This window comes from Vitis vinifera, chromosome 8 (genome assembly GCF_030704535.1).
Source record: "Vitis vinifera cultivar Pinot Noir 40024 chromosome 8, ASM3070453v1".
In the NCBI taxonomy this organism is placed as follows: Eukaryota; Viridiplantae; Streptophyta; class Magnoliopsida; order Vitales; family Vitaceae; genus Vitis; species Vitis vinifera.
Genome location: NC_081812.1, coordinates 1,090,225 through 1,103,324, shown reverse-complemented (window position 1 = coordinate 1,103,324; position 13,100 = coordinate 1,090,225). Strand labels below are relative to the sequence as shown.

Below are 13,100 nucleotides of genomic sequence, written 5' to 3'. Positions count from 1 at the left end.
CCCTTATATTTTATTTTTGCTTTGAATTTGACTTTATTTTATTTATTTTTTGTTTGAAAAACATCTCCAACTTGTACAAAAGACACCTCTCAGTATCTGAAAATTCCCCAATATTACAACTATATTTGGTTCCGAAAAGTTTGAAAGAAAATGTGAGGAAAAGAAAATAAAGAAAAAAAAATGAAAGAAAATAAACAATAGATTTAAAGTCAATAAATTACTTTTATATATTACTTTAAATCTTTTTCACTTATTACCTCTTCTGTACAAATACTAGATAATTTAAAATATGTAAAAAATTTAATGATTTTAATTATATTCAACTTTTTTTCTTTTTTTTTTCATAATAAAATTAAACATGAGAAAATGATTTTCCTTTTAACATTTTTTCTCATCCTTAGTACTTTCCCATAACCAAACATAACCTAAAGTTTCAGTACTTAATTTTCAGTTTTATCAAAAACCCCGTTAGTATCAGATATCAGGGGTTAAAAGAACAGTATATATATTGATACAATCGTGTATAAATGTTAACAAATGACAGCCAAGTCCACCTTCAATCTAGAAGACAAACTTTTGAACAAAATGTTGTGTTCATGCTACTATAATGCGATTCAATCTGAAACAAGACTTATCATTCCCCAGAAACTCACCCTTTCTGCATCTCTTTGGGCATGTCTGCTTCAATTTTGGGAACATCTTTGCAGCTAACTGGTGGGTTTTCGTGGCTGGATGCAATGCCGCCTCCATCAGAGGCCTCAGAGGCCATGAAAGATGGTTGGAAGTGTAGGGATGAGCACCCAGAATTGATGAAATTGTCCATCTTCTTGTCATCCTCCATCATCTGTTTTGCATATGTCTCGTAGTTGAACCCGGTTGAGTTTCTTCCACCAAATGAAGATTCTAATGTGTCCATGTCAAAGAGCTCTTCCATTTTCTTCTGGCTTACAGCATCGTTGGAGTAGACGAACTTCACTTTTTGGTATGTCTTGGTCTCAAGGAAGGGTCTCACCATCTGCAAAACCAAGAGCTTCTTAGGTTCTTGAGACAGTAATCGTAGTGAAGAACCAATAATACAAAACATCCATCAAAAATAGCTTAAACACTATATTTGGTTCCGGTAATGTACTAAAGAGAGGATAAAAAAAAGGTCTCACCATCTGCAAAACCAAGAGCTTCTTAAGTTCTTGAGACAAGTAATTGTAGTGAAGAACTGATAATACAAAACATCCGTACAAAATAACTTAAACGCTATATTTGGTTCGGGCAATGTATTAAAGAAAGGAAAAAAAGATTAAGGAAAATTATTTTTTCATGTCTATTTTAAGTATGGAAAGATAAGAAAGAAAAAAAAAAATAATTAAAATTAGTTAAACTTATATATTTTCAAATTATTTAATTTTTATATAGAAGAGTTAAAATAAGTGAAATAAATTTGAAGTAACATTTGTCCCTCAAATTTTCTACAAACCATACATACTTAAAAGTGTAGATAGATTAAATGATGAAATGGTACGAAGGCAAAATGGTGAATCCAATTCAGAAATGGAAAATAGTTTTCATTTTTGCTTCTAAGCAGACTTCTTGTTTTATTCGATGAATCTCTACCATAAAAACAAGTAAAGAGACTACCAAATTCCCTAAGGGTATGTTTGTTTCTAGGAAAGTACAAAGGAAGGGGGAAAATGCTAAGGAAAATTGTTTTCTTATGTTTGGTTTCACTATGAAAAATATGAAAAAAGATAAAATATAACTAAAATAATTTTATATATTTTAAAACTATTTAATCTTTATAATGGAGGAAAATAAGTGAAACAAGTTTGAAAAAGCATATAAAAATAATTTATTGAATTTAATTCTATTTTTTAATTTTCCTTCATTTTTTCTTTATTTCTTTGTTTCTTTATTTCTATTTTCTTTCCATCACATTTTCTCTCAAATTTTCTGAGAATCAAACATAGCTTAAAGAATTTAAGTATATACTAATTGATCATAGCTAAACTTGCCAAGGATGATGGATTTATAGATTAGAGCCCAATGCATCATTTCCTGAATGCAATTCAAAGTGGAGGTTGTTCTAGCTAAGAACATTTTAGAAGGGACAAATAACACCTTCATCCCCAGAAAAATGTCAATTTTAACAAGCCTTAAACATGAAAAAATGAAAAATCAAGAGAGTTTCCCATGATATTCTCCCTTTCATAGGATAGATCCTCACACTACCTTCATATTCCTGATGTTGAAACTATGGTACCTAAGACACAAAGTTGCTTCCTATGCAAAGACTAAAATTCCTACATTAGGCCTAACTTGGGCCATATGTATGAACGTAATAATTTCTTTGCCACTATTAAGGAGCCAATTATGGACCATAATAGTTGAAGTCCATAACTAGAGATCTTGCTCTAGAGCCAATATAATGATAAATTATTCCAAAATTGAAAAGATGGTAATAATTCAATGATAAATATACCTTCTAAAAGTAGTAGGTCGCTTTGTATCTAAATTGCATTGATATTTGCTCACCATCCCAACAACAAAACAAATGCCCGGTCTAGTTCATAGTATGGCATATAAGGCTACCCATTGTAAAGGCATAGGGTAGCCTTCATGCAATCTTTCTCCTTAGATATCTTAAGAGATTGAACATGAGAATGGGACGCTCCATATTTGAGGTTAGAAGACCCTTCTTGGAGTCTTGCATCACATACTTGACCATAAACTTGTCAATATAGATGACTTGAGACAAAGCAATTTTTCTATTCTAGTCGATCTACAGTAACACCATAAGGTCGTAGAATTTTCAAGTAAATAGGTTCTCATTTTAGCTTTAGCTTTACAACTTTTTAAAGAAGGTTTATTACTACTAATTAATCATAAGTAAGCTAATTTTATGCTTTTTACTAAATAGAAGACAATCTATAACTGCATTCCAACTTTATTGGGTGGGTTCCCTAATTCTGAACCATTTTAGCCCTTTTCCAAAAAAGGGTTCTTAGTAGTCTAACTTGAGGAATAGATATCTCCACTACGAGCCACAATTACATAGTTTTTTAAGAAAAGGAAAATATAGTGCTTGCCTATGTATTAAAGGGTAAGAAGTCACTTGGCAACTTAAATTTTAATGCATGTGTAAATATGTCTAAATTGGCAAGACAAATGATTTATTGCACCCTTGTAGAGGTATTATCCTATTCAACAAAACTCAAGTAATAATTTGCAAGTTTTTATCGTAACTAAATTGTACTGAATGTGTATACTCTAAGGAAATAAAGCAAACAAGATACAAAGATATCATTTAGGAAGTGTCAATCACTTGTACAAAGCACAAATTTTTATTGAAAATAACAGTATCTTAATTTGTCTTTTAAACAAGTTCTTGGCTGCACCATGTGCTTGCAATGACAACTTAACATATTGGTAACAACTAATGAGCAAAATCTTGTATAAGAAAGTTAACTACTAATGAAATGATGACAAAAGGCCACTAATTGTAGCATTCCATTGGCAACGTCATCATAAGAACATACAAATCCTAAAACTCATTGAGTTGGGTTGCATGGAAAGAATGAATTGCACATTTTCTTTTAGGGGAATGTGACAATGCTTATACTCGTATATAGAAATCTAAAAGCCATGATTAGTGGGTAGACTTAGACAGTATTTGGTAAATCAATTTAATGACTAAATAACTTAATTTAAGTCATTAAATAGATTAAGCATGTTTGGTAAAATAACTTAATATTACAACTTAAAATTACTTTTAACTTTAAGTATTAAGTCAAAATAGTTAACCTATTCTTAATCTCAAATCTTTTATCTCATTTGCCCACACTAGTGAGAATATATTTTTAGAATCATGATTCCATATTCATGACTCATTTTCTATAATAAATATTTTATGGTCATCTTATGAATTTACAATACTTTAAATATAGATGTTTTACAAATAAAATTATTTCTTAAAATTAATAAATATGAGTTAAAATCAACGAGGATAAATATTAGTTAAAAATAATAAGGGCAAATATGTCAATTTGATAATTTAAAATAAATTTTAAGTTACTTTACGAAACAACCTTAGTACTTGAAATAAAAAATAAGTAATAAGTTTTAAGTTAACAACTTAAGAATAATTGAACTTAAAGTCAACTTAAGTCATTTAAGGATTCAGTTTTACCAAAACACCCAATTAGTCACTTAAAAAAAAAAAACATGCAAAATGCTTCAACAGATTCCAAAATGCAAATTGCGTATGATAGTGAATGATAGAAACCATCTTGGGGTACTTTTCATCCTTGCCCATACGACATCCATATAAAAAAATCAATTATGCTATTCCCATTTATAGGTAGCAACAAAGTAAGGGCAATGGTTTCTTTAGGCAATCAAGCATCAACAGCAAGAGGAAACCAGAAATAAAGTTCAAGATGAGTAGATTATGTAAAGGGTGGTTGTATTATATCATACCGTCCAAAATGACTCAAATATTTTTGGTGGATTATAAAGGATTGCAAGGCCCAATCTGTCCGGATAATGATCCTGCAATATATTAGCTGTTTCTCGGGTTACCCTCATTGATATGCTTGACATGGTCCATCCCTGAAAATCTATTAGCCACACCATCTCCTCCTGATCTGGATTTAAATTCATTAAGGCATTCTCGATACAGTAAACCAAGTACTTGATCTGCCCTTTTGTTGAATTTGTATTCTGAAACAGAAAAATGTCATAACACCATGCCAAAACACAGATAAATACAATAAGTAATAATAATTGCTATTATATGTACCTGGAAACCAGGTCTCATAACAAGAACAGTCCTTCCCTGCTTGTCATGGTAATTAGCCCTGTAAATTTTTCCTGTCTCAGCTTCCTGAGCGATATCTTCCTAAAAGGACAAAAAAGAGATAATGCAATGAGCACAATAGGTGTAACTTCTATAATCATCATAATCGAGCAATGATGCCTTGGAAACACTGCCACAAACTGTGTGGCACACTTCACTGTCTAGTGGGTAATGGACCTCCAAAACCGAGAAACACAAGAAAAAATGCACACAATTTTATGTAAAGGGTGCCTCTTTAAGCCATTTGAGACCCAAACAACCACCTCCGGCAACTTGCTACAATCACAATGTTTTCCTTTCTTGAGATCATGGAAAGGCGCCCAATATAAGATGAGCAGATTGTACGCTGTTCCATAACAACAATTTATTTCTTTCTTTCATCCTCAAGTAATCGGGCAATTGTGTGTTCAAGACAAATAAATATAATCACTGGAAAAGCATAAAATGCTTACCCATCGGATCTTCTCTGGCTTGTGTTCCATCCTCCATTTTACGGTATCTTTCAGCATCTTGGTTGCCTTCTTTGTATTCCAGTTCCTTGCTCTCAGATACCTTGATATAATATCATCTGAACATGGGACTGGAACCTTACTGGTGGCAGGACCTATTAGCTTCCTAATTTCATTGATCTGAAGATAAAGACCATAATTAGTTCACCAACTAACAATTTCTCCAACAGATATGTTTATTTTACAAGTCCTCAAAAACCTTTTAATAGTAAATGAATTTATTTTAGTAAAAGTCTAAAGGTGTGTTTGATACATAGGAATAGGAATGTAAATAGGATAGGAATGAGGGCGAATCATAATACCATGTAGAAGAGAGGAATCAAAATCCTCGTGAGAATGGAATTTGGTTTCAAACACTGAATTTTTTATTCTTATTTTCATTCTAAAAAACAATCCAAACACATTTATGAATGGGAATGGAACTGATTTCCTGTTCCCGTTCTCTATTCCAACATTCCAAACACGGCTTAAATTCTAATTTGTTAGCATTATAAGAAATGATTCAAATAAGGCTACTAAACTTCACTTTGAGCAGTCTGGAAATGAAAACTAGAAACACACTGGAAATGGCATAGAAGTCCGCAAACACATGAAACCTTTTAGAAAAATTTAGAACAGACCAACTTTGATGAGAAGGTGCTCTCTTTCTAAATGATGATTAGCCCTCATTTTTAAATGAAAGAATAAAGTATTAAAGGTGCTCTAGCAATGTGAAATACAGGGATAACTTATTTACTAATAAACTGCATGCTTAGGGTGCCTTTGGTACGTAGGAACAGAAGTGGAAAGAGGAATTAAAATAAAGATAAATCATAATACCATATTAAAGAGAGTATCAAAATCTTGGTAAGGGTGGGATTTGGTTTCCATGAGAATGAAGTCTTGATTCTCATTCCTATTTTAATAAGTGACCCAAACATAGTAATGAATGGGAAATGGATGGATTTCCTACTCCCATTTTCTATTCCAATGTTCCAAGCATGCCCCTATTGCATTCAAAGTTTCGTTCATTCTTATTAGTGTGTGCTGGTAGACTCTAAATAATTTTGTATTTATTTCTTTGGTAAAATATGATTTATGTGAGAGATTATAGGATAATAGATGGTAGGTGAATAAGATCCCTATTTATAGAAGAGATTTTAGGGGAATCTAATCGGTTAATAGGATGTACATATTGTATTCTAATACAATTTTTAAGGAAAGAAGAATTCATTTCAATATTGTGGATAGCCTCATTGGACAAGATTATAATGCAGATCATATTGTAGAAATTGGAAAGGTTCCCCCCTAACTGGTGTGCATGCAGGATGGGGTTGCGGCTGTCCCTAGTTAACTCTATACCAGAACTCAAGTATATGTCGATCCATGATTTTTTATTTTTTTTTTCTTTTTACAAATATCGGGTTTCATTAGGGGAAAAAAAGTGTTTTCTAGGATTTTCTTCACTTGTATCACGTGGTTTAGTAGCTTTCTAATTCTTGTTCTTTTTTGGTTATGTTTGGTTCTTGAAAAGTACTAAGGAAAGAAAAAAATACTAAGGAAAATGATTTTCTTATATTTCGTTGTGCTAAGGAAAATACCAAAGAAAATCAAATATAATTTAAATTAGTTACAAACTTGTGCATTTTCAAATTATTTTATCTTTATATTGAAGAGTTAAAATAAGTGAAATGACTTTAAAGTAGCATATAAAAATAATTTTTTATTTTCCTTTTATTTTCTCTGCCCTACATTTTCCCTCAAATTTTTTGGGAACCAAACATAGCCTTACTTCTTTTTCATGAACAATGTTCCCATCTTAGCACAATGATTGCATTGCTTTAAGAAAACGCATGCCCCTAGGGAACACTCTACCAAGGTTCAAGCATGTGTTTCTCCATTATTTTTTTTTCTCCTTTTCCAAATATCAGGGTTCATTAGGAAAAAAAGGTGCTTTCTTGGATTTTCTTCACATGTATCATGTGGTTTAGTGGATTTCTATTTCTTGTTCTTTACTTCTCCTTCATGTGCAGGATATTCCTCAGTTACATCTCCCCTTTATAGCACCTTCAGTGGACTGGTTCTACTTGAAAATTTTATTGTATTCATTTAGCTGATTTTATTGAAATCTACCAAGGCTAATGTAGCAGTTTCATAGTCACCAAATCTCTACCCTCTTAATCATAAGAAACATTTAAACTTTCTGATGTATTCCAAAAAGAAAAGTAAAATAGGAAAAAAAAAAAAAGTTTCTGATTATATGTTTCTTTCTTGTCTAGGTTCTCTAGAAGATGGGGGTGATAGCAGTTTGACATAGAGAAATTCAAATCAACAACATAGCTTATTTGGAATAACCATGTCTTAGAAAAATAGCAGCACACAACCCTTGGCATGGACAGGGTGCATGCAACCTCTGAGAATCATGTTTCAAGTTCCTAACTCCAAGTACTCTAAATGTGTGATAGTTATTATGCATAAAAGAGGATAAAAAATCAGAGACAATTATTAAATTTGTTCACAAGGATGGGATAATCCATCATCCCTTCTTCTGCTTACCAAACATTTGAGAAACATGTTTCAAGTTCCGAACTCCTAGTACTCTAAATGTGTGATAATTATGATGCATAGAAGAGTACCAAAAATCGGAGACAATTATTAAATTTCTTTATGAGGATAGGATAATCCATCCTCCCTTCTTCTGCTTACCAAACATCTGGACAATTGTGAATCCAAGCAAGAGCCAACAATTTATGATGGTTACATGCATGTATTGAACTAGGTCCATCGTGCACTACTAAGGCCTAACTTATATGAAACAATATAAAGTTATTCTTTATGCAGATTACATGAAGGCAACATGTTTTGCCTTCCTCTATCTTGATTTGTTATTCAATGAGACCTATGGTTCAATTTTTAGAGTGAAGAGAAAATGACAATAGTTCATTAAGATTATAATCAAATATACCTTAGCTTCCTGCTCTTCAGGTGACAAAGTTTTCTCTCCTGCACTTCCCCGCACTTTTTTCGAAGACATCTTTTCATTTGCTGATGAAACTAGAGCAGGCTGACATGATTTTAGAGACACAACAACCAGGAATTAACTGGATATTTCAAAGAAACTAGGGTCTGAAAACAAGCAAACAAAAATACCATAATCTAATCGATAGATGTTAGGAAATGAAACGAAACAAACAAATTCATACTATATTTTTTAAGAAACTGTGGGAATTCTTACAGAAGAACAAAGGATGAGAAATGCTTCAAAAACATGAAGTATATTCAAAAGAGAAACAAAAGTTTTTGCAGTAGAAGGCCTTTAATTTCATATCCCTAATGAGTCAATTGAAGCTCCTATAAAAGGGCACCGATTCCCATATGAAGATGTGATATCCTCCAAAACCAATGGTCCTATCCCTATGATCCTTTATAACAATTAGTCACCTGCAAGAAAATTGTTGTTAAATCCCCTCCACCAGCAAATTGGTGATATCCACCTCACTTGCAACTTGACCCTCAAGTAGCTAGCTCAAGCCCACCCCTCTTCTAAAAAAACTTGAGTTATCTGAACTGTTATGATCCCAAATAAGTCCTTCAGCGCCCAACTGACTTGGATTGCCCAAGAAAAATTCTTTGAAATCGAGTTTCAGAAGATTAATTATAGGAAGCTGGGAGGGGGGTGGTCACCAAACTTCTAGAGCCACAAGATAAAATAAACTTGCTTTTCTCCAAGTTAATTTTAAGGACTGAAACTGCCTTCAAACACAGAAGAACCCATCTAAGGTGTAATAACTTCTTACAATCAACCTTACGAAACAGTGGAGAATCATATGAGATGCTTGAACAGGAGAGTATTTGTGAGCTTGTGCATTGGTTTGATTCTTTGAATAAACTTAGACTGGGACTCATATCCTTGAGAAGTATCCACATTTATGCTGCAATAAGCTTATAACCCCAAATGCAGGAAAGTCTTAAAATGGATAACGTCATTATCTCATTGTGGCTCATTCTTTAAATCAGTTACAGATCATCTACAGCTAGTAAAGGTATTTGAATGAAAGAAGGAAACAAACATTGTATATTGTGATCAAACTGAACCTCCACGCGAGCATTATAATCTACCTAAGCATACCAAGGAAGAATGTGGGGAATTAATCCAGAGCTTTTGACCACCATGCAACCTTAGCGTTGTCTGTCTTAAGAGACCAATAGCCCATACTGCCTCTTCTTCTTATCCACCTATAAGTATAAGTAGTCTAAGAGAACGAGCAAGTCAAACAGTATATGGTTCACTAGAATAAGTTCCATTTACTTCTTCAAACACAAAATATGGTCTTGCAACCTTTCCTTTTCTCACTTTTTTTTCCTTCATACTCCACAATCTAATCATTGATTTAGGATCCTCCAGTTACCTTATGGCATGTCATCGCTTTTCGCTCCTTGTTCTGCTTGTTTTGCTAAGGATAAAGTTAAAATTGCAGATAGTTCTTTAACTTCTATTACTAATAAAAGCAGCATCAAGTTTTCCCTTTTAGTCCTTACAATTTGCAATTTTCGTTCCCAATTTTGTTATGAACTTGCTTTCAGTCACAACTGTTACAAAGTATTCCAATTATAATATTATTTAGTTTCCAGCTTGTTTTGTATTTTGGGGCTTGAGGATTGGAAATGTGATCAGATGTGGCCATGAAGATCATGGACTTTATACTGGGATGCACTAGACAACTTTCATGCTAAGATTCATCTCTTAGATAGGACCAGTAACCCTGCTAGTGATATGATTTAGGAGGGCAGCATCATTGTTTAGACGATCCTTCTACTTTGCCGACTTTAGTTCTTTTATTTTCAGAATTAATAAACGTACTTCCATTTCTAACTTTGTTGTGAACCTAGCGAAGGAGCCAAAAATTATAGATTTTCATAGCCATATGGAGGTAATCAAAATACTTCTTTTGATCTTGTTCATGCTAAAGTATGGGAACATCCCCCAGGGACTCCTTCTCTGGGATGTTGCTGTTTCATAATACTAGTGGATGATTAATCTTATGCTACCAGGACTTGCCTTTTGAAACATAAAGGTGATGTGTAAGTTGTCTTAATAAGTTTTAATACCATATTTATCGCTCATTTCAGTATCAAGATTAGGGTTGTCAAGTCTTATTACATCTATTAAGGCAGACTCCGTCAAGCAGGCACAGTTATCATTCTCCAACTATGGTGTACTCCATCAGCAATCAAGTCCTAGACAAAACAAAGTAGCAGAGATGAGAACTCAACATATCCTTAAGGCTATGAAGTTCCTTTTGTATAGTCTAGTGTATGTTGTTTCTTACAAATGGCTTCTATCTCAAATCGTAAATTTCCCAATTCTTGTCTCTTTCATGTCCAATCAACCATCTTTTTTCATCTCAAGTATGAACTGCAGTAATTTGTTTTTCTATTCATCATTCTAATTACATAAAATCGAACCTAAGGCCTTAACATGTCCATGCATGAGACACTTTTCCGCACAAAAAAATAATGTTGTTATCATCGTTCCCGTAGATGAATCGCCTCTTTTCATCATCTTCCTTTTTTCTCTATTCAAATGACTCTTCTTCAAGGGGAATGGTATCTAGGGAAAGGAATAAAAACCCAATTCAAGAAGGCATATCAAAAACAATAGCTGATGCTTCAGACAAGAATCACTAAGTATTCAAGGCGGAGGAATGATAATCATTTTCCTCCACCATTTCTTGATGTTCCTTGTTCTGAATTTAATCAATAAATGGACAATCAACAATAGAAAACCAGGCCTGGTAGTCCTAAAGTACAAGGCTGCACTTTGCACTCCAGAATTGGACATAATACTGAACCCCAAATTTTAGAAAGGGTAATTGTAGATTTCCTCAAAATGGTTCTCCAATCAGACTTTTCAACAAGACCCAATTCATAAATGCTCTTAATTATGTAATAAGAGAAAGAAAAAATATATACATGGCATGTCATTGGGTTTAGGATAGGCAATTCTAGAATCATTGAATCATTTTCATGACAGAAGCAATTTGGAGAATCATTTCGGATAATTTATCATTTTCCATATGTGAATGGAGTACTTCCAATTCAATTCCCAATTCTCAGATGCATAAAGCAACCAAACAATGAAACAGAAACTGGGTTTTCCCATTCCAATTCCCAGGTCCCACATCTCCATGCAACCAAACACAGCCCAATCCTAAATGGGTGCTATTAAAAAAATATGACAATATTGTAAAAGAGAGTTAAAAAAATACAAATGAAAATAAAAATCCGTTTGGTTCCCCAGAAAACACGGGAAAATAAAAAAGACGGCCTGGAAACCAAGAAGTGGCTGAGTTGTTGGGTGCAGAAGTTATCTTTTTCCTTTTTTTTCTCAGATTTTCTTGGCAACCAAACAGATAAAGAGGAAAAATTAACCATGGAGAAGAAAGAAAACTGGCCAAGAAGCTTACCTTTATGCAGAGAGACAACCATATGCACGGAAGAATCCTTCAAATGGGTATCATTTGAATCAAATCCATGGCTATATTTTTTTTTATTATGCATAAAATTTAAATTTTTTTTAAAGGACGAATATTCGGATTTTGGGATATGCATATGCAGATATGATTATCTTTTGACTGTCAGTGAGGATTAGTCCAAACATGTCCTTAGAGACATCAATTGAAACGATCCTTCTTTCATACGGTCCCAATCATACTAACCCTCTTTTGCATTATTGTCCAACTAGCTTTTAAGTATATTAAATTTTTGGAAAATTCTCGAAATCTCTGTCTCTGTCTCTCTCTTCTTTTCCAATTAGCTTTTAAGTATATTAAATTTTTGGAAAATTCTCGAAATCTCTCTCTCTCTCTCTCTTTTGTTTTGTTTTGTTTGTTTGTTTTTTTTTTTTTTCTGACAGCTCATTTTTATTTTTTATTTTCATGATGGAGTAGAAGTGAAAAATGTTCTCTCTCTTTGTTTTTTTCGTCACAACTCATTTTCTAATTTTTTTTTTTTTTTTAATGTTGGAGTAGAAGTTGTTTCATGTAGAAGTTTTATTTTAACTTATAGAAGTTCTTTAACGTTTAATACAAGTTTTCATAATATCTGTTAGAATTATTTATTTATTTATTTATTAATTATATTAGAATTATTTTTTTTAAGAAGAAAGGTTTTTTTATTTTCTTTCAATTTATTTAAACTCTAATTGTGTCATATTTATTTTTCATGTGTTCATAATAAGAAATCCTAATTTTCTTTTTTTCTCTTTGAATCTTTTACATTTCACAATATCAATATTACCCCTTGAAAAATGTGACTTTGGTTTCAATTTTGGTTTTTAACTAAAGTAAAAAATAGAAATATTGTTGAATCAAATATTATCGAGAACAATTAATCCCCGTTTTAGTTTACTCTGAGTTTAGTCTTCATTTTGGAAAATGAATGAATGACATTTGTTTTGTACTTTGATCTTCTTGCATCAAATTTGTGAGTGTATTGTTAGAAAATCAAATAAATAAAATTTCACTAATTATAGTTTAATAAACCAAAATAGAGATACAAAAGTCACTTTATGTCATTCTAATAAAGAACACTTTACGTAAATTGTTTATAATGTTGAAACAGCTCGGTAACACCTTGTCACTTAGTATTAATATTGACAACTTATATCTTCTATCTCCTTTCTCTCTCTCTAATTGTTTGTATAAATGATGGGAAATCTCATAAATTTAGGATCAATAGAGAGATGAACTAATAGCCTTTTT

General features: G+C 32.4%; 1 protein-coding gene across 4 annotated transcripts; it reads right to left on the bottom strand.

Moving 5' to 3' along the window:
- Positions 1-488: 488 nt before the first annotated feature.
- On the bottom strand, positions 489-12,130 carry LOC100260491 (uncharacterized). Of its 4 annotated transcripts, none has more exons than XM_002270715.5 (6): positions 11,805-12,130; positions 8,303-8,401; positions 5,302-5,478; positions 4,793-4,891; positions 4,471-4,713; positions 489-1,015 (listed from the first exon to the last, which is right to left on the bottom strand). In XM_002270715.5, the coding sequence occupies exons 2-6, from the start codon at positions 8,369-8,371 to the stop codon at positions 650-652; spliced, it is 954 nt and encodes a 317-aa protein (XP_002270751.2). In that variant the 5' UTR covers positions 8,372-8,401; positions 11,805-12,130; the 3' UTR covers positions 489-649. The 4 variants fall into 4 exon arrangements, with proteins under 4 accessions (XP_002270751.2, XP_010653139.1, XP_019077400.1 ...); XM_010654837.3 differs by having other exon boundaries at positions 8,303-8,463; positions 11,805-12,039; XM_019221855.2 differs by having other exon boundaries at positions 4,573-4,713; positions 11,805-12,017.
- Positions 12,131-13,100: the final 970 nt, after the last annotated feature.

What these genes read in the sequence shown, in the direction of transcription:
- LOC100260491 (XM_002270715.5), bottom strand. Translation starts at nt 8,371, where the DNA reads ATGTCTTCGAAAAAAGTGCGGGGAAGTGCAGGAGAGAAAACTTTGTCA. An exon ending in AGCCAGAGAAGATCCGATGG is followed by an intron (nt 4,892 to 5,301) that starts GTAAGCATTTTA and finishes TTGTCCTTTTAG; the next exon opens with GAAGATATCGCTCAGGAAGC. An exon ending in TTATGAGACCTGGTTTCCAG is followed by an intron (nt 4,714 to 4,792) that starts GTACATATAATA and finishes TTTCTGTTTCAG; the next exon opens with AATACAAATTCAACAAAAGG.